The sequence below is a fragment of the Poecilia reticulata genome, linkage group LG3 (assembly GCF_000633615.1).
Source record: "Poecilia reticulata strain Guanapo linkage group LG3, Guppy_female_1.0+MT, whole genome shotgun sequence".
NCBI classification, from domain to species: Eukaryota; Metazoa; Chordata; class Actinopteri; order Cyprinodontiformes; family Poeciliidae; genus Poecilia; species Poecilia reticulata.
Window position 1 is genome coordinate 3098367 of NC_024333.1, and position 22196 is coordinate 3120562.

Below are 22196 nucleotides of genomic sequence, written 5' to 3' on the forward strand. Positions count from 1 at the left end.
ATTCACATCTAGTTCGTCGCTCCGTTTTATGTCCCGCTTCTCCAGTTTCAGAGTTTTGCGCAATGTGCGCGTCTTTTTTTAACCCCTAAGGTGCAGGGCGGTCGGGAAGCGTATCGATGGGGAAAAGGCAGATAGACATAAACCTTTTAAAACAACGGAAACAATTTCTGCATCCTGATTATTGAAATTTAAAAGTGCTGTGTTGTTCTATCACCCCCGTTTCATACCGGACCACTTATAGCTCCGTGTTAACGCTATAAAATGAACGCTCTCTATCGTGGTATCACCTATGGAGGGATTTCTTTATTTAAATTGGTTCATTTTTCAGAGGGATACACAGTGAGGGCATCGTGATTTTAGCTACCAGTAGCAGGAGAACGGAGCTGCGCCATGAAGCTAACAAACACTGAATAGAAGAGCTGCCATCGATACAGTTGCAGCCAAGCTTGGTTTAATGTTACACAAGACAGTTTTACCAAGTTGCTCAAAGTCTAAACTGGCATTGTTGTGCATTTAAGGTGTAAAGTTTACCTTCGACTAAACGCCCCCCAAAGGCATCCCAGCGCCCCCCTTTTGTAAAAATGTCCGCCAGCGTCCCCTGCCGTCCTCTGAACGCCCCCTGGGGGGCAGTACCGCCCACATTGAGAACTGCTACTTTAGAGTAAAGAACTGTGCCCAAGTTATGGGCATCCAGAAAATAACCCTGTCGTTTTCCGGATGATAGGGTTAGGCCTGTCATCCAGAAAATAAATTTTGCTATACGATAAATTGTTCCTGAAGTTATTGGGATAAGATAATATTATTGTTTTGAGTCCATTTTCAAGTAATGTAATGGTAATGGCATAATAATGAAAGTAGACCCACTCAAAGATTAATAATCTTTCATTTCTAACAAACCTTTAACACTTGAACTGGAAGACATTTTAAATATCCAAAATAAATAAAGAAAACAACAGAAACAAAAACTAAAATGAATTACGAAGTCTCTGTAAACAAGACTGTCCTTGAAAAACATGGTCTACTTGAGACCAACGGGCAGACTGAAGACTATTACCATCCAGCTTTTGATAGGAAGGGAGAAAGAAAAGAGGAAAAACAATCATGAAAATGAAAATTACTGAGCTTGTTATATTTTGGTTGATTTACTGCTTATTGTGATTATTGCAACTAATTCAGATTGTGGGAAACAAAGGAATTTGTCAAGAGAAATGTAGGGAAACAGTATGCTGGACTATGAAATCTGAACCGCAAACCGTGTGAGTCTGTGCAGCACACTTAATGCACCAAGTTAAGAGGAAATTGTGGATAAAAGATGAAAGGTCACCTGCATTTTAGACACTGAAAACAAAAAAAACTAATCACTAATTATGGATACTGACTGATATGAATTGCTTATATCGTGATACGTTTTTAGCACATATCGCCCAACCCTAATGCTCTCTGAAAATGAAAACATCCACACCTTCTGATTACATCTGTCTCTATCTTCACAGGCGATACATTTATTCTCCTCCTGCTACACTACCATGGCAACCACTGAAACCACAAGCATTTCATCTCAACTGTGTAAGCTTATAGAATGATAGATTGTGCCTGATAGGCACAATCTATCTCTCTCAATATCTCTCTGCTCTGGCACCTCGCCGACATTTTCTAATGTTTTAGGACCCAAGATTGTAACGTTGCCCAGCCCTGCAAAGTACAAAGTGTCTGGATGACTGTCCTGGTTTTCCAGTCTACACGGCGGTGCAGGGAAGAATGCATGAGGAAGAGGAATCCAGGGAACAAAAGCAGCTCTTTGTCGTCAGGCATTAGAGCCGAAGTGACAGCGAGCGTGAATAAGGGTCAAAGATCAAGGCCTGATTCAGAGCCTGTTTAAAAGACGAGCTCAAACAGCACAGGCAAACGCATGCAGACTCCTCAAACACTGCACAAGGCGTCCATGGAGAGAGGGTGGGGAATTCCTTCTTGTACTTTTTATCTCTTTAAAGTCATGCTTATAGCAAATGAAAGTAGTACTTCGTAGAGTTGAAGACAACTCTCTCCTGAAGGAAAGTGCTGAGCTCACAGTGTTTCAGCCAGAGGCACCGTTAAGGGAGGAGTGCCGATCCCTTCTCCAGGCATGGTTATCAGAAAAGTTAGGCTTTCTTTGGCTGATAGCGCTTCATGTGACAATGACACCAAATGTCTTCATGAAAGTTAGAATTTCACTGATCAAAGTGAACATTTACTCACAATCTCTTCCCATGCAGCAAGCAAAACAAGACATTGCTGCCAAACTGGGCCAAGGCAGAAATAAGTGTATTTTTTCACCACAAAAACTCAGACATGGAGCTCTACGGTCAATGTTGTCGACGTGGGATGCACCCTAGGATGCATTTGTGCTGCATTCTTTGGGAAAGCACCATAGTGATGCACAGTGCACTCTGCTCTGCGCCTTTGGGGAGGAAATTGAAGGAGCAGGTGGAATGCTGCAGATAAGCCCTTTGTGGCTGAGAATAAATCAATAACTACCTCGCTTCCAGACAAAAACCAGCAAATTATTAGACCTCAATCACTCCCAGAGTGTACATAGGTGTGGATCAAAGAGTTTATAGTTTGCCATCAAGTGCTTTCTTTCCCTCACTATAAAAAATGAAGTCAGCACAAAGGAAAAGAGGTGATCTGCTATGAGTCACCGCTAATGATCGCATTTCAAAAGATGGGGATTTTTTTTTTTTTTTAAACATTTGTTCACTTTCGGTTTCAAGCGACATCTCTGATCTGCATGTGCTCCTTCAGGAGTCTTTTAAATGGGTAATTGCCCTCGTTTTACACTTACATTCACACCTTTTTGTTGTTCTTGATGTTCCTGCGAGTGAAGACTTTTGATTCTACACCTTGGCACAGACAGAAACCACATCCTCCAGCTGAACGAAGAGCGGAGGTTACAACCGTATAAACGCTGCTCAGTTCCTTTAAACTCTTATTTATGTACTGTGTACAAATGTTTTGAGTGTGTACTTAGTTTCACTCCGAGCTTTTTATTTTTGGCAGTCAGTCAGGGGTCAGAATGGACCGGTTATTAACTAACGTAGCTGCTGCTAAATGTTTTCACCGTCCTTGTTCTCCATGCAGCATCACTTTCTCTGTCAACTCAATTAGATAACTTAAAACACTAAGAACTGTAAAAACGAAAATTTAAGCAACTAGGTTTCTGTCCTTTTTAAAACCTTATATCTTAACATTAGTTGATTGAAAACCTGGAAATGCACCCTTATATTTAAGACGCATATTTTTATAAGTATTTCTTTAGGCATTTGCCTAATGTTACCAATGTTTTACCTAATTTAGAATAACAATAAAAAAGAAGAAACGTGAATAGTTGTTTTATTATATCACAGCCCCTGCCACATCTGCTGCTGCACAGAAATGGTATGGAAAGTGACCCAGTGCAGCCTAGCTACAGCAACAGATAGCCCAACTAATTAAGCAGCTAATACCAGCTTGTTATACTACTGTTACTTAATAATAGTAGTCTGCACAGTAAGTGCCAAATGATTATGTTGTAGTACAGTGGTGCCCAAAGTCGGCCGACATCCTGCATGTTTTAATTCTCTCCCTGGTTTAACGCAGCTGGATCAGATGATGGCTCATTAGAGACCTAAGAAGAACACTGACATGCTGAAAAGGTTGTTACTACCACCAGGTAGAGAACTAAAACCTACAGGATGCCGACCCTCCAGGACCGACTTTGGGCTCCACTGTTGTAGGAGCTGTTTTCTGTGTATCAACACTCTTAAAAAAACGAATAAATACCATAAATTGTAGCTAATTAGCTATCACGTTCTTTATTTGACAGCATGTTAAACAATTGTTCAGTGTTAGGGCATTTTATGCAGTTTACTGCTCTTTTTATGCATCTTAAATGAAACGGTACACTCAAATTCGATGACTGGGAATTTAGAAATGTCGACAATAACAATACACTTTTACAGCTAGCAGCCATTTCAATAGTGAGCAGGCTCACCTTGAAGTATGTCTCCTTTCTTGTAGCTTCTTTCTTTGTGCTTCACCTGGACGTCTGAAGCTCAGAGCCTCCTGGTAAAACTTGCAGTCGCTGATGTAAACCAAATGAGGCCGGGGAGAGCAGATCAGATGCCGCGTGAAGGAACACACCGCGCGGCTACAACTTCTGATGAGAACGCAAATTAATTCATTTGACTAAGAGCGAGGCAGGTTGACCAGAGCAGAGGGAGGAGGGTAATTCCCTGTCACTTGCTTATTGCATCAGTGGTACAAGCTGTATAGTTTCTAAATAACGTGGGGAAAATGTTCGAACAGAATTAAAAAATGAAAAGTCTCACGGAAAAGCGCGCGTGTGTGAAGCGTTTCATTCGGGACGTGGCGAGGACCTGTCTGCGTCCGAGTACAGAGAAGACCGTTCGGTCACAGCGGTGAAGGAGGGAGAAGTCAAGGCAGATTCAATACAGTTGTACTACTTTCTTTTCTGATTTTCAAAATAAAAGTTTCAGGTAACAAACAGAATAGCGCGAACAAGATACTTCCTCGAGGCGGCTGCTCCTTGGTAAATTAAAAATGTTCACTTATTAATTGCTTTTCAAAGTTGTTATCTGTTTAGTCATTGACAAACGTGTACTTTAAAGGAACTGATATTGTACGTATTATATATATTTGATTTAAATAAGAGGGTTTTTTTTAAAATAGGCTTTTGTCATTTGAATAAATGTGAAAATGTCTATGTAATGTAAAAATAATAATTAATGAATGATTGTTTAAAAGGATTACATGAATAAAATAATTCAGCAAGATTTCAAGCTCCATTTTTACTAGCCTGTGTTTGCTAGGTGACTGGCTGTATACATTATCATTAATAAGTCTAGAAAACCACCCAATTTTCATTTCCCGTTTTCGCCTTGGACAAAGGATCTGGCCTATTCAACCTGGTGGGCAGGTCCTTCAAAGAATGCAACCCCTGAATTTAAACACACTGTGTGTCTTGTGCATGCGGCCATATTAGATGTTAAACTTATTACTCAAGAATCTTCCTCTTTTCCAAATCAGAATTCCAACTTCTGGGTTGGTTCAGTTCGTTTGTTAAAACTTGAAACTTCAAAATTCTTACCTCAGTACAAACAGGTTTTAAACTTGAATAAGCTTGCCGACAATAAGCATCATTGTTTGGAACTTAAACTGAGACCTTTCTCTCCTTAAGCGCAACATGTTTGCTAAAGGTTGACCTACTTGTGTTCTATATTTCTAGATGAATAAATTATGCTAATTTAAACTTAGTCTTCTCTTCTGTTTCTTCCCTCCCTTTTTGCTTTTCTCAGCCCGCTCGCAAGTCTAATAGATTTCCGTGGCAAATTTGAGCTCTTATTTTGCTAAAGACAATCCCTATTTCCTGTTACTGCTACTCTTGTCTCCTTTGACTGTCAGGTGTAAACCAGAGAACCATAACTGTGTGCGAGCAGAAAAAGGGGGCTGAGTGTTAAATAGGCCAGAGGGCAATGAGTCACTTACCTTTCTGAGGCGACTAAATTATGCAGCAGAAAATCTGAACTTCCCTTGGTAATTGAACTGTGATGGCTCCTTATTGCATTAGGTTGTGCTATCACACCTCCTAATCTATTTAACTGGATTTATATAGATTCTTTGTAAAAGGGCATCTTCTCCTATACATCTCCAGCACAGGTTGGAGGTCAAGTGGGGATACAGTTAATGGGAATTGCCAACTGGTGTTCAAATACTCCTTTGGGGCTGTCCTAAGAGACACGTCAGCTTCTCTGTGGGACAATTAATACGAATATTAATATGCAGAGGAAATAAAGAGGTTTATTTCGCTGTCTCTTGTGTCAGTGGTTGCAGCAGACTGAAGCCGGATCTGCTTGTCATTGCTTCTGTAAGATATAAGCTCAGAAAAGTGCAGAAGGGGAAACCACTAAAGAAGAACAAATTATGCTAACGGTAATTTGTCTTCTATTTCATTGTGCAACAGATGCATTTAACCGTGGCAAAAGAGACTTTGCAACCAACTCCACCTGAGATAATTCCTCTCATTGCTTACAGGAACTTTAGCAGCTACTGTTTCTGTAACTGCTGTGCACCTGTATCGGTCTGTATGATTATTTTTATGCAAAATTTGTGTCGTTAAAGGGAGTTTAAACCACTTTCAGTTGTTTTTCCATTTCTTTTTTTTAGCTAGAAATGACTAAGAGTTAAAAACATATATATAAATAAATAATTTCACTGACTTTCTGAATATATGAGCAGTTGTTTGCCTGTTCTGATCACTTTGGAAATAAACAGCGACACCACAATGTCGTTCCAAGCTCCAAGGTTTCCTCAAAGGAAATGCAACGTGCATTATGTGCAGATGACTTCTCAAAGGAGGCAGCAGCATGTGCCAAGGTCTTGTAAACTTTGTAATGAAACTAGTTAGACATGTTGGATGTTTCAATAATAAAGGAAACATCCTTTACTATTGGATAAATAGTAAAGGATATTGTGGATAAATAACCACAATACAATTTTTATGTGGATAAAAAATTGGGTCCACAATCCAATACCTATTGAATTGTAGATATTGGAAATTTGATGGACTCCAAGTTTGTCAAAGAGAAAGCAAATATTACCATATTTGCAATATTCTGTCATATATTCTGCATAATTGCATAATTCTGTCATATATTGAAATGACAGAATTTAGATGACTAAATTCTGTCATTTCAAATTACAAACATGGCTGAACACAGCATAAAGGGAACAGAGTGAGAGGAGAGAAAGAGGGAAGTGCACCTGGCTCTCCTCTGTCTGCTGTTCCAACAGTCGACATGAGTGGTTTATTGTCTGCAAGGAAATGTGCGGCTCTGCCTGTGTGTGTGTGTATGGGTGTGTGCGTGTGTGTGTGTGTGTGGGAGAGGTTTGTTTGTCTGCAGGATAGTGTATGGCGGTTGAATCGCAAAGAGTAATAAAGATCCAACTGCCATGTTACTATCACACATTCACAAACACACATGGAGACAAACGCTAGAAATAAATGGCGGTTTGCTGATTTCCTGATGGCCTACTACCCCTTGAGCTTTTGCACATCACAACTACAAACTTCAGAGCATTTAAAGAAGCTGTGTGGCAGACTAACACAAAGAAGCTCATAATTGTAAAGTGGAAGAAAATGATGTTTTCTAATATTTGTACAAAAGGGGAAAAAAAGTGTAAAACTTTCCTCTAATCCAGGCGTGTCAAACTAATTTTTGTTTTGGGCCAAATCAAGGTCATGAATGCTCTTAAAGGGCTAGGATGTATTGATAAAACTTGTTCACAAACTGATAAAATATCAATACATTTTTAAAATTTAATGTCGTTTCAGTCACTCCAAGATTTCATGATTCTTTTTGTGATTTTTTGCAGTAAAAATCAAAGTGTTTATGATACTAATTTGGAAATATTTGCTATATTTGCGCTTATCCATGCAACTTTTTATAACTCGCTGTATAGATCATGGACTATAATCTGACATCAATTAAGGCTGGGGCAGCTGTTTAGTACAAGTAAGAAAGTTTAACAATTTTTGAGAAAAATCTGCAATAAACTCCCAATTATGTATTATTGCAAAACGTGTAGGGATTTCTTGATTTTGCATAAATTTCCACGGTAATTCTCAATTAAAGCTATGGTGGGCCAAATCTGGCCCACGGGCCTTGAGTGCTCTAATGCACTCAAGTGCAAGCTCTTGTGCTCTAATCTGATGCTGGAAGCTGGATTGGGCATCAACCGTATAGGGATCAACCGTATAGGGTAATGCCCAGCGGGATGATGCATCATTGTGAACTTTATATCATGTCATAATGTTGTCTCCTCATCAAAAACATACCTGGAGTGTTGTCTTGATACTTTGATGCATGTTTGAGAAATCCTGTAATCTCCAGTGGCAACCATTCAGCTCCTTAAGACTAGCCCGTAGCAATTAGCAAACACCTGGTGGGACTTTGCATCTGCTCAGCTCATTATTATGTAAGATGCTTCTCAATGAAACACTGGTAAAAAAACAACTTGTGATGGGGTTAATAAGGAGCCATGTTGTGATGACTTCATGAAGGGAGAGTTTCAGAAAGAGCAGGGGTTTTTAAAGAGGCAAAGGCCCAATTTCAAAGTCAAATTTCTTTTAAGTCATATTTGATAGATGATGCATTTTTATAACAACTGAAGGTAGCACAGTTATATTATTGTGCTATAAAATGGCACTAAATGCCTGGAAAATACATAACACTGCCCCTTTAATGATGGCACTTAACAAAATCTAGTATCTGTTACTGGCTTCACAATTTATGACTGTATGCCATGTTTATGATGTTTTTATGTTTTCATGATGTAATGCACTTTGAACTTCCTTATTGCTGAAATGTGTTATACAAACAAACTTTTTTGACTGATTGACTTAACCAAAAAAGTATATTGCAAATAAATCTTATCAATTGTGATGGTCTATTGGTTGATTTTCCTGAAGGACATTACTGACATACAGTTGCACTGAATACATTTGGATGCAACATTTTTCAAAGAAAAAAAAAAAAAGAAAAAAAAGCAGTTTGTCATTGTAACATGACAAGGTTTCCCCCAGAAAACTTGCTAAGCCCGGTGGTTGGGGCGCTCGGCAGTCATCGATCCATTTTTTGAGTTAGAACATGTTTAAAGTTGACAGGAAATTTGAAAATATCAGTTGATAATTATGTGTTATTGGAAGATTGGAAGATTAATATCTGAACACCAACTATAAAGTCTTAAAAAATGCTAACATAAAAAAAAAAACAACTTTAATAAATATGCAATGCTAAGCCTGGTGGGGGCACAACTAAAGCCTGGTGGCCCACCAGGTTTATGATATTCTGGGGGAAACCCTGCATGACAAAGTTGAACGGAGTAAGAATCACCCTCACTTAGAATGACGAAAATGAGAGCAGATAAGTACAAGTTAAATGAGACTTAAGCAATCAGTCTCACACCTACACATGTTTCTTATCTAATCATCTAGCTTGATAAAAGACCTGAAAACGCTGTGAGTGTCTGAACTCTTACTGGATGAACTATTAGGGGTTTCAGCATTAACAGGGAACGGCCCACAGTAGAGAATGTTTGCTCATGCTTGTCAGCAGCAAGTAATATCCTGTCCCATTAGATTATTGACCCCTATGTTGGTCTGTCTTGTCGAAATCTCCATATGTGGTCAAAATAATCCTAGGATGTCTGAACTCTGATCACAGTACTGAAACTCAGCCAACTTTTAACCCTTTAACTTTCACACCAGGAAAATACAATGGAAAAACAGAATGTGAGCGTTCAGCTGCTTGTTAAAGCGCTTTAATATCAAAAATACAGTATAATCTCCCAACTGTACTTAGTGAGGTAAATAAAAAAACACCAGTTACTGTTACAAATGCCATGATTCATGCATCTGGGTTTTGGTTTATGGTTTTTGTTTTGGATTATTTGTGGATCATAGTTTTTGCATTATTAGTTCTTTCTGTTAGGTCTGTTTTCTTTTGATATTTGTTTAAACTGTCACTATTTCAGTTTAGAGTGAGACAGACAATCTGTGATAATCTAGCTTCTCCCAGTGCTAACTAGAAACAACCAATCAGAACCAGAAGGAGGGTCTTAGTGCTCCTTCCCATATGCATGTTGCTATGTCTAGTTATGTCTAGTTAGTATGACCACCACGAATGCACACAGACGATTTTACTGTAGCACATTTAGCAGCTTGTTCACAAGGATGATTGACAAAGCTAAGCCCCACCTCCTGGCTCTGATTGGTTATTTTTGATTGCGAGCAGTGCATTTATTCGGACGGCTATAAAATCACATGGAGGAGGTGGAGGAGAGTAATCTTTTTGCAGATTGTGTATCTCATACTCTCATGCTCATCAGTTTTTATCATATGTCTAGTTTCAGAGTTCATTCTTTAGCCATGACATTTTTTTTCTTTTGGATTATTCCTGCCATGTTCTTGTAGCAGTGTTTTGGTGTCTTATTCATGATTAGTTTCATTTGTGCTGTTTATATGTGCTGCTTATTTCTTTATTTACTAAATGTTGCTATGGTTACATTTTTCTGGTGTTATACTTCTTGCGTGTTTGTATTTATTGTGTTAGATTACTGTCAGGCCTGTTTCTCTCTGATTCCAGTTACATTTTTCCAGTAGTAAAGCCTATTTACTATTGAACCCACCTGTGATTCTCCATCTTAGTTATCTGTTTAAGCAGCTTTCCTTTGTTCTCTGTTCTGTTTTGCTGAGTTCAGGTCTGTTCCCAGCTAACGTCAATCCGGTTAAAGTTTGTGCTATTTTTTTTAATGAGAAAATAAAACAATCTAATACCACACTTCAGTTGTTGGTTTTCTGTGAGTTGGGTATTTAAGACCCACCATGACAACAAACTGCTATATCCTTAAATCTATGAAAAACATGCAGAGTAAAAAAGGTTATTAATACACTGGCCAGGCACTGTAAAATGGTAAATGGCTTGTACCTGTATAGCGCTTTTTTTAAGTCCATAGGAACCCGAAGCGCTTTACACTACATTTAGCCATTCACCCATTCAGTAGCCACAGCTGCCCTGGGACACGTGCAATAATGACACATAAGGGGGGAAAAAAAAGAAACAGCGATGAGAAGTTTCACTACGAGCTAAATACACCAAGAGGCCACTTTATAATTTTAACCACCAGGGAAGCACCTGTTTTTGAAAGGATTGTAGAATCAAAGTAGGGGAAAGCCCTTAAGAGGAAGTACAGTACTCATGTCCTCTAACCTGGAACAGGTATATTCATGTGGAGCTACAGTTTACCCAGGTTAGATCAGTTAATGCAATTTCAGATCTACAAACAGCACCCAGGTTGGAAAGAAAGTAACAAGTGGTATTTAAAGATTGCCTCTTAGACTTTAATTAAAACTACTCAGAACTTACATAGTTTACACTGGCTAAATGTAATTCTCATTTAAAAAAAAAGATAGAACCTGTTAAGCTCTACAGTGTACGAATTTTAAGAATTGTAGTCAAATGTTTCTCTAATTAAAGAACATGATGAAATAAGCTATAAGCAAGTATCACAGAGTACATGCTCACTTCTGAGTATACCGTCCCTATATGTAATATTAATTTTTGACCATTGAGATTAAATTTAGTTCAAAATTTGACCAAACATGGATCCTCTGTTTAACACTACAGTAGTTGTTTCATGGCAGTAAAGTGAATATTTTAGTGTAGTCATCTACAAAGTATTGATCATATAGAAAATATTTTATCAGAGTTGTAAACACGTGAGAGAGGAGGGTGGCCTGACTGTTTTAGAACAGTTTGGTTAGGATGAATGGACAAAATCCCAGCAAATTCTTTATTAGAACATGTTAGAGCACCCAAAAACATTTGGCAAAAGCAGAATTTTCCAAATATTGTTGAAAGTATGTAAAATTCAGAAATTCTCTCACAAATTCTCCCTTTTGTTGTTTTGGTATTTAAAAAATAAAATTAACTTTAGCAGTCCTGATTGACTTAGGGCACGTTTGGTCTGATTTGATATCAGTAGCAGTAATCCTACTGCTTGTGCGTCTTTTTTTACTCTGTATAAAAATATCTGGTTTCAGTTGTACATCAAAAAAGGAAATACCAGATGAGGAACAGCCGTGAGAACGAACACAACTGAGGAGTGACCAAACAGTCAAACATCAAGTGAAAAAAATGGAAATAAAACAGAGAGTATAGATTTAAACACCAAACATAAAGCTACAACGCAAGAATAAAGAAACTGCTGCTTCTGATCTTCTAAAAGTAATGAAATGAATAACTAAAAGACACCAAGTCTTGGTATTTTCACGTTTCCCCAAAATAAAACTGCTTTAGACATGTACAGGAAATCGTTTAGGTTTTGTTTTCATTTCAGGTAAAGATCATGACAAATGAGACTTTAAAACAGTCTTATTTAATTGCCCAACAGTTTTTAACAAGTCTCCCACTGGAGACTGAATGAAAGCAAAAGGAGTATACTTTCTGAGTATCTTCAAAACGTATTCCTATCACTGGAACATCTTCACATTTTATCACGTTACAACCACAAAGTCATATTTTTCATTTGGATTTTCAGTATTTATCAAGCATGAACAAAAATTATCCTTGATATTGAGATCGTGAATTTGTATCTAGCCTTGAATTACATCTGTGCGTCTTCTTTTCTCTATTCTCCAAAGCTGCCCTGTATTTTCCCCATCCATCTAAGGAGAAGTGTCCCCTCAGCACCATGTTGCAACCATCTCATCATGAGGAAAGCCAGAGGCTATTGGACATCATTCAACAACTGTTGGGTGAAATTATGCAACTTCTACAACCTTAGAGGGCCAGTTGGTTGCCATGGATTCTATTATAATACTTTCTTAATTTTCCAAATTTATTATGACATATTTAAGAATGTATAATATATATGCAAAATCTTTGATTGTAATGTTTGCAGATGTTTTTCTGCCTCCTTTAAGCAGGTGGAACTACACATATTAAAGGTCTGACTTTATTTAACGTGGGAAAAAGTAAAATGAACGATCTTGAAAGTACAGAGGGGAAATTTCAGCAATATCCAGCTCTTGTTTCACTACGAAAACACATTGTCTGGGGCTCGCAAAGTCTTTTCACCCTTTAGCAGTCAAGCGAAGGCTCAAACATGACCTTATTGTGTGAATTTGTTCCCCCTGACAGCACAGCACTTTGCATTGTAATGTTTCTGGTCATTCCCGTGTCATGACAGTTTCAATTCCCAGCGGGCCACACTAACTGTAACATGCGCAGAGGCTTTAAAAGACAAAATTTAGTCAGTTTTTAGTAGTATTCAATAAATTGTTATATGTCAACTGGATTCAAATGGGAAGTTTCTTAGCTGTACTTTTGGTCATCGACTCCTTTCAAAATCCATCCTCGTTTATAATCTCGTCAAGAGAGTCCATGTAAATTTTTCCCTCCAACCTTCCTTCACTTTTATCAGGACCACATCATGAACACCGTCCCACATCATGATGCTCCCGCCTCCAAACTTCATTTGCTGTGCCATGTTTGGGTTGATGTGCAGTGACATAAGGTTTTGGTCTCATTTAACTGCCCAACAGTTTTTAACAAGATTTTTCTTCAGTGGTGAAGTGTTATGCAGTAAGGAGGAACAGAGTCAGTGGATAAGTGCTTCTTGTTTTCTTGAGAAAAAAGCAGTTTCTGCTAATTCCAGAACTTTCTTCTGCCCTGTTTACACTGAGCCGGTTTTCGGCTAAACCGTAACATTTTTGTTGCGATCAGTTTGTTTGTTTACCAGTGACTGGGTTCTCTGATGTTGGCACTTTTTGAAACCAGGTCTCAGAGTGAAACCTTGTGGGAACACCCGCCGCGGCAGTGTGACGTACTCTGCAGGTGTGAAAGCGCACATACGCAGAACAAACAGCTGTAGGGTTTGTTCTACGCTTGCATGGGTAGATAACAAAAACAATGGCCGACAGCACTTTGTTGAACTCAACCTGTTCAGTTTAGCAGAAATTTTACAATAAATATATGTGTTACCTGAGTAATTGGTTCATTGGAGACTAGTTAGTTTTCTAAATGTGATGGAAGCAAACATGCACGTTTAGACAACATTCTAAAATCATCACAGTGCCAGCTAGTGCCCTGGCATGACAACTGCAGCTGTGCTGTCTTAGCGAGGAACTTTTCCCCAGTCAACGTCCGAAAATACTGTCAGTTTCGAGTCAGTGGTCTCCTCTTTTTTTTATTGGAGGCGCAACAAATAACTTATTGGTATGTTAGAACCTCTTGGTATGAAGGGTGGTTTAGCCTTTGAGTTGCAGCCCAGTCTATTAGGAAAGTCCAGCAGAACAGTGGTATTGGTTTGGAGTATCGACTTGTTCTTATGAGTACAAGTGCTTGATGCTAACAACCATTAACAGTATGTTCACTTTATTAAACATCCTTTGCTTCCACCCATTGTCAGAGGCTTCTCCATACGCCTTGGGTGACACCCCAATAATAAACCTTTTTATGGCCCATTAATTGGGACCAAACAAACAGATGTTAACTAGCACTGTTGAGGGCAGGACTGCTTTCTATATACTGAGCAATTTCAACAGTTTTTCAGTTGTTCTTTTTAGCACCTACTTCTTTTACCTTCCACCTTCTTACACATGATTTATGGACTAAATTCCGATTTATTTGTTTGGCTTACTTGAGTTGTTACCAACGCGAAGTATAAATTTCATATAAATAATCATGTCTACTGAGAAAAACTTTGATGCCTTCACTTATTTCCGCTGCTACAAACGCTGCTCATCAGCCATCGTTTCTTTGTCTGGAATGTAGACACAGAAATAGGCTATGACACACACGTACACACCCAGACAGACAGACAGACACACACACCCAGACAGACAGACAGACACACACACACACACACACACACACACACACACACGCACACACACACATACACTCAGGTCTACCTCTATGCATTATTAAAACCCTGTTAAAACGACATCACGCACAGGCAATAAAAGCACACATGGGTCCTCTTCTGCTGGGCTTTGTCACCATGGTGACCAGTGCTTGTTCTGCATGAAAGCAGCTGGTGGGCTCCGACTGTGATGCTGAAGCAGAAGACTGTGCCAGGATAAGAATGAGGACCAAAACAAAGAGGGAAACCCCCAACCCAACCCAACCCCCATTCAGATGTCTATTCATTAAGCTACCTGCATCTGATCCTGGTTAAACCCAGCAGGGAAGAAGAAACAATGGCTCACATACACTGTGTATTGATCTTTATATTGATTGTTTCTTTTTCCCTATCTAGTGTCTTTATTTTTTGTACAGAAAAGAGAGGCTTAGACCCTGCAGACATGTTTGTGTCTGTTTCCAGACGTCTCGTGTAGAATGTAGGGAACATGCTGAGGCATGGTTGGAACAAGCAGAGTCGTGTGTCTGTCTCATTTAACGAGATTACAGACTTTCTACAGCAAAAACAAGGGGTCTGTCATTCCACACTGGCTGACTCACTCCCTCGCTCACTTACTTTCTTCTCTTCCATCCCTGAGTTGTGGATTTGGGCGAAGTGTAGGGTGGGAATGCGGGGAGGTGAACACGCTCAGGCTTGTGGTCAAACAGGATGCTGTGGGAAAACTACAACTACTGGTTCTGGTCCAGTGGCTTAACTCGTTAAAGCCTGGTACAAGAAACAATTGTTTTAACTGGTTCATTTCAGCAAAAAAAAAAAAAAAAAAAAAAARAAARAAAGAATCAATCAATGATTTTGCCATTATGTACATAGAACTTACTTCTTGATTGAAATAGTTATTGGGAAATAGAAGCAGCATTACTACTTCTTAACTGGTCTTAACCCACTTCAAAATAAGAGCATGAATATAAATGTCTGACTCCTCGTGTAAGGATGTAGTTAGTTGATGACCAAAACTTCATCACAAATGTCAAACTTTATTCAACTGAAAGTTTACAAATTGGCCAAGTAAATCAGTGCTTCAGAATTTATCTAGAAAAATAATATTTAGGCGAAGCTAAGAGCACTAAATGTCTTCAAAGTTGGCACAATCGCTAAAGAGCCACGCAAAAATATTAGCTACACTATTAGTAGATTAGTGGAAGAATGCCCATCACTGCAGTTCAGTCTGTACATGTGGACATAATCTGAAACTTTTAGCAGTTGTAACTGCACAAGGAGCTTCTACAAAATGTCGAGTCACTGGAGCCGAAAAAACGTAAGCCACAATATTCAATCTTATTTATAGAAAATGTTTGAAAGTCATGTACTGTTTTCCACTTCGCAATTAAAGACAGCTTCATGTTGAGTCGCTTAAAAAAACTTTTGCAATGGTGGCAAAACATTTTGTTGTGTTCATGATGCAGTGACACTATGGCTTACATCTACTTCCAACATTATTCATTCCGTAATTTCTCCACCATAGATGTGACACAGTCTGGTCAGAAATAACATTATCATTTATTAAAGAATCCAAAGAAAGTAAGAAAATCACAGTAAAAGTACAGTTTTCCAGCTATAGAGAAACATTGTGCACAAAGTAAGAAGAGATAAAATATTTTATAATGAAAGAAATCTAACTTCCAATAGTGTTACAGCTGTTTTTATTTACATGCCGCTTAATTTTACATTTAACCTTCCTTACTATGCAACACACAGTTGTCCAATCAAGAAGGAAACGCCACCTATTGTGCAAAACTGGTGTAAGTTGTCCCAGAACTCCCTCTAGAGGACGCGCAAGTCAAAAGACAGAGGCTGGAGGAAAAGGAGAAGATCAAACTAATTAAGAAAGTACTACTTCATTAATATACCCGCCCTGCCTCCAACTGATGCACTTTTGCTACTGCTGGATCAACTTTACTGCGTAAGGAAAAAGGGGTTTGGGCGTGTCGGCCCTCGTGCATCACTGGTGGTTGATTCGGAACCGCGGTTTTATGCGGCGTCGTTCCCTAGCTGTCCTCGGACTGGAGCATCTTCTCAATCTCCTGGTCCCACTGGTCGTCCTTGTTGTCTGACTCGGTCACCACCTCGTACTCCTGGAGTTCTTGCTGCAGCTCTTTTTCCCAGTCTGCTGTCTCATCTGGATGGGAAGCAATGATCAGAACAGTTTGGGATTTACAGTGAAACACATAAAAATCGACAGCAAAGGAGCGCTGAGGAGGCTGACCGTCTGGAGACGGGACGCTGTCCTTCTTGTCCAGCACCAGCTGCTCCATCTCTTTCCTCAGGTCCTCGTGGTTGATCGCCGTCGAGTCGAAAGCGTCGCTCACGAACTCAGAGACTCCGGGACTTGTTGAAATCTCATCCTCCTCCTCGTGGGGTGCCTGAGGTTTGCGTATGCAGGCAGGTTAAAGTTAAATGACTGGTATTCCTCTTTTTTAAACATGACATTAAAAAAAAAAAAAAAAAACATTATTCAGGGTCATGTTGTTTTTACCTTCTGTATGTCGCTGATGGAAACTGGTGGAGTTTTTGGTCTAACATCTGCAAAGAACCAATATTATGTTAATGTTTTCAGTTCATGAACTTTAAAGTCATCTGCCTATGTGGGTTAGGGAGCAGGGCTGCTGTAGACTGTTGTTAATAGGCAAGTTTAGCAATATTTTAAAACTCTTCTTTTAACGCCACTAGGATTCAAAACCATTTTAACAAGAGACAGATTTGTTTCTCACAAAACTTATCTACATTAATATTCAAAAGGTTCTCAGTCCAGTGGTTTCCAATATTTTAAGTATAATTAAAATATAAACTAGAGCTGATCAATATCAAAAATAAATCTAATTTTGATGATTATGACAACACTGGTCAACAGTCAAAGAATTGTCTGTGATTTTTCAACTGTTTTAGGGTCATTTTGATTTGTTGAATCCAAACATCACATTGGTTTTGCTAAATCAGGTCAACTCTCTGAACTATGGAGCAACATGAGCATCAAAATGCAGGACTTGTTCTCACATCTGGATCAGTTTCCTGAGAATCTGATCAATGAGTGAAGAGCAGGAGGAGAGATTCCATCAGGACAGGGAAGAGACAAACGGAGGACTTTACACAATGAAGACATAATGTTCAAATCACATGTACTTACCCTTATCAGTGTTAATTATTCTATTTACAGAAATCTTCAAGTTTGTAACAGTATACTCTGTTAGAAAACAGTGTTTTTCTCCTAAAAACTTTTATGAGTAAATGCCACAAAAATGTCATCAATTTAGTAAGAAGATCAAATTTCTCTAAACCAAATTAAAATAAAAACCTGATCTGATTGAGAAACATTTCTGTCATTTTTGGATTCAGCTTTGCAAAATAGTCCTAATTAAGCTGGAAGAACATAGACAACTTCCAAAGAATAGTTTATGTAACACAGTGTTATGATATGATCTTAGCCCACATTTTATAAAGAATTTCAATGTATGGCACCTGAAACATAATATTTAACCAAATATTCCATATAAGTAGCTTCATGCGATTGCAAAACTGCACACATGAATTCTGTGATGACTACAAATAAATACATTGTGCTTTATTATTATTATTTGAAATATAAAAACTAAAGTTTAAGATGAATTCATGCCAGATGTTTCAGCAGTAATCAGGTTGGTGATACGCAACTTGGAAAACCCACAAACTAGAGAAATCTATAGAAAGACAAATTTGGGAACATTTTTCCAGATTTTCCACACTCATCCACACCTGGAAAATACTTTGTTTTAAGAATTTTCCAGACCGCCTTGTGCCTGTGGCTGGTTCGGCAAATGTTTCGGCAAATTTTTAATACTCACAAAAAATATAGAAAGGAAACTAAAGCAGAACCTTTTAAGACGATGTCGTCAGGTGAAACACTGTCCCCGCCCTCCCCGCCATCCTTCTGCTGCTGCTGCTGCTGCTGCTGGTGGGCAGCCAGCGCTGTGAGCTGAGCCGACTGCTTGATCAGAGACACCCTGTAGAAGTAATTCCTCCAAAACACGTCCTCCTTCACCCTGTAAGAACCCAAACCCATGACAGTATTTGCACATGTTCACATATTGTGACAATCAAGGAGCAAATCATTAGTAGTTCCAAGACAATCGGGGCATGACACAAAGAAGTGGGTCTGCTGGGGATAAGGTGTTTAAAATGTAAAGATATTCTGGTCTTTTCAGCCGCCTCTCCGCCAATTTGTATCTTTGTAGTTTTGGTTGGAGACATCAACAACACTATGTTTAAATGAATAATGTCAGGGAAGTGATTGTTTTGACTGGATCGGTAGTCATAACCCATCAGATGATTGTCACTACCAGTCAAATCAAATGTAATGTATCGCAACACTTCAAAGTAAAACTAAACTATTTAAAAAGATAAACTACTTTAATATCAAAGTATTTTCAGGTGTATCTTGATTCCAGATGTGCCTCTTCATCTCCTTCTTACATCAGAGAAACAAACGGGCTTCCCTACCAACCAATGGCAATGTACACAATAGACAAAAGATCATAATTACATCACAGAACTTTAACTATTTTGACCTGATTGACCAGTTTGTGACTTCTGTTCTTTCCATAGCAGGTTATAGGTAAAGGTCCAAAATCAGCAGCCGAAAGAAGAGGAGGCAGAGTAGCCTGCACATGATTGGTCCTTGTAGTTTTGAGTTTCCGTACAGGAAGCTGAAGGAGCCCTTACTGTTTTGGAACTAGGTCGAAGCGCATGCGGTTGAGAAGCTGGTCTTCCTCCAGCATGACGGCCGCCAGAGGGTACATGTGCTCCATGTCGAAGTGGAACTGGACACCAGCCGGAGGGTCCCGCAGGAAGTTCCGCTTGTCCTGGAACCAGACGACTCGGAGGTCAAAGGTCACTGCGTAATGGACTGATAGACTCACCATGTCGCGCGGCATTAAGTATCAAGCATGCTGACACGTTTGTTTGCAAGTGGTGTACAATGCTACATCGCTATCAAACTTGTCAACTTGTTTAATATTTTATGACTGCAAATTTAGTGTTTATCACCTGATGTAAGTTTAGAATAGTTACAATTATATGGCACACTCTGCATTTCAAAGTCCAAGTTTTTTTTTTTTGTTTCCTACTCCTGTAGGATTAAAATTCACAGCTATAATAACATTGGTACACTGCAAGCTAAATACAAATAACACTAATTTTTTGCACACAGAGTAGAATTTGCTTACAGCAGACAGAGCCAGGATCTGCTGCTGGATGGTCTCCTCCTCATTGTAGCCCACCCAGGGAGGCACTGCTGCTTCTACACAAACATTAGCCAACAGAGACAGTCAGTCAGTCACAGAATTATCAGTATAATACCAAGTGACACCGGCCATTCAGATACGGCAACATCTCTTCTATTTGATTATATCATGTATTTCTATATTATGTAGATTAAAAACTAAACATTTTACCAACAGATTAATTCCGGGGCAAAATTTTTAAAAATGACTGATGAGATATCTGAGAATAATTGTTGATGTTTCTACACAGCGCAGCAGGTAGGGGCACACCGCACTCTTCAGATTTGTATTAGTAGAACATCTTGAAATTCCTGTGTGTTATTTTTTTTCCCATTTTAAAAAACCTTAAACTTTGTGTTGCTCCTTATAATAAAATCAAATACATTGCAGAAGATGGAATAGATTTCCAGTGCACTGCATGTGTCTGCAGGGCTTCGTCGTAGGTTTGCTGCCATAAACACAGAGGTCTTTCTTTCACCTGACTTTTTGGCCTTCTTCTCTTGGACAAACTTCTCTTGCTCCTTATGGAAATCTCCCAGAATAGTCTGCAAAAAAACACACACAAAGAAGTTTACAATACAATCAGCAGAAGACCAATCAACTGTCTTAAAAGAACAAATGGTAAGTCAAACATCGCCCTTGAAATAAAACAAATTCAACCATCTGTGAAGAAACGTTTCCTAAAAGTCCCTTAAGCCAGAAGAGCAAAGTGCCTTATCTATGATGCCATCGATCTTCCCTTCTTCCACTGTCTTCTTGATGGTCTGAGCGGTCCCCACCACAGACTCTGACAACTTCTTGGTGGCACTGGAGGCGAAACTGAAGATGAACTCTTCAATTGGTGGAAGCAGAACAGAGAACAGAAGGGTTACACAAAGGTGTGGGAGACTGACACGGTTTTTCCAAAACACTCAGAAGTTTACACCCACTCTTTATGGGTAACACAGATTGTTAATCTTAAGTTTTAATGTTTTGTTTCTGTGTTGCTGTGGTCTTTTGGCTGTATGACCATTCCACTTGTGGTTTTTACCCAGAGGCTCCTATACCTCCCTGTCGCTATCCTTCCCTTTCTCCTGCACTGTTCCTTTAAATAAGTTTGATTGGGATAATTATTTTTAATGCTTTGGCACTCCATGGCTTTTAACTCTCCTTCATTCCATCCCCTGAATACTGTTACAGTTTGTTTGCCTGTTTCAGCTCATCTATGACTGGTAGAAAAAGGCCCCCAAACTCAAAAGATAAACAAGTGGTAATCAATAACATATTTCCTTTTTTTTTCTAAATAACAGTTTTACAAATTGAAGATAATATTTTAGCTCCAAAAAGCTGGCATATATACAATCAACTGAAAGGTGAGGTTATAGCTTTAAATCTTTGTTTGCTCATGCAGCCGTCTTCAAACTGGTTTACCTGTTCCAAGTAATACTGGTGATCCACGAGTTTCCAGTTTATGGTTAGTTGTTCATAAGCAGCTTAAACAAATTCCTTTGATCCTACAGGTCTTTCTATCAGATCATGGCAGAATGATTTTGAAGAATTGTTTACCTAGTACTGGTTAATGGATCACCCTGGACTTGGCAGTTCTTCTTAAGAATAAATCCAAAGGACTTTTACAGTTTTTATAAAACTACAATTTACCCGAGATATGTTTTGATTTGAGAAAATCCTCAAGAGATTAAAATGTGAGGGACTAAAACGGTTGAAACTGCACGTTAATCGTTCCACCTTGGGAAAATAGATCAAACAAATCATTTAGTGGTCATCTTTAATGACCATTAGGAGTGGATCAAACCTCTGACCGCAACTAGCTATGATCATTCATAATAAAATAGTAACATCTGCCTCTCACCGCCGAGTCCTTTGCTGTGATCTGGGGTTTCTTCTTTCGTCTCCGATGCCTCATCATCCTGCTCAGCTGCTTGCCGTTTGTTTACCTCGTTTTGGGCTTCAACCACCTTCTCTTCCTGTTCCACACTGAGGCTTTCCGTCTCCTCTGACGTCTTCTCCAGACCCAGCCACGTCCCGAACCCTTTGAACATACTGGTCCGAGGGAGAAAACGAACTAATAAAAAGAAAATGACAGACGGAAACTGGCTGCGAACTCGCACCGTGTAAAAATGTTTTTAATGCAGAGGAACTAGAAGCTTCTTCGTCTCTACGTTCTTTTTGCGGTGCTCGCTCGATGCTGCCACTCAGTGGCCACAAGGATGTAATACCTTTATTGACTCCCTTTTAATGATTTTCATTATCATTATTTTTTGATATTGAATAATAATGAAATTATCATAATATCAATGATAATAATTTTGTGTGAACTTTACAACAAGCATAAAGCACAGTTAAAAGAAATCAAAAGGTTAATTTACCTTTGTAAAAAAAATAAGAATATAAGAAAAAAAATAAGAATATAAGAAAAAAAAA

At 38.8% G+C, this 22196-nt stretch overlaps 2 protein-coding genes across 2 annotated transcripts in view; both read right to left on the minus strand.

Moving 5' to 3' along the window:
• adgrg1 (adhesion G protein-coupled receptor G1) overlaps nt 1-4460 on the minus strand; it is a 27074-nt gene extending 22614 nt beyond the window's left edge. The window contains exon 1 of the mRNA XM_008404885.2: nt 4010-4460. The gene's annotated coding sequence lies outside the window, so the exon portion shown is untranslated. The remainder of the gene's footprint in view (nt 1-4009) is intronic.
• Nucleotides 4461-16001: 11541 nt separating this feature from the next.
• Nucleotides 16002-21939, minus strand: syap1 (synapse associated protein 1). Its single transcript, XM_008404884.2, has 9 exons — nt 21625-21939; nt 20489-20607; nt 20254-20320; nt 19719-19792; nt 19216-19355; nt 18370-18536; nt 16997-17043; nt 16727-16883; nt 16002-16639 (listed from the first exon to the last, which is right to left on the minus strand). Exons 1-9 carry the CDS (start codon nt 21812-21814, stop codon nt 16509-16511), a joined length of 1092 nt encoding a protein of 363 aa, XP_008403106.1. The 5' UTR covers nt 21815-21939; the 3' UTR covers nt 16002-16508.
• Between the last annotated feature and the right edge of the window lie 257 nt (nt 21940-22196).

Excerpts from the sequence above, each read along its gene's own strand:
- syap1 (XM_008404884.2), bottom strand. The coding sequence starts at position 21,814 with ATGTTCAAAGGGTTCGGGACGTGGCTGGGTCTGGAGAAGACGTCAGAG. Across the intron at positions 20,321-20,488 it reads TCGATGGCATCATAGATAAG|ACTATTCTGGGAGATTTCCA; the intron begins GCACTTTGCTCT and ends GTTTTTTTGCAG. Across the intron at positions 16,640-16,726 it reads CAGCGTCCCGTCTCCAGACG|ATGAGACAGCAGACTGGGAA; the intron begins GTCAGCCTCCTC and ends CTTCCCATCCAG.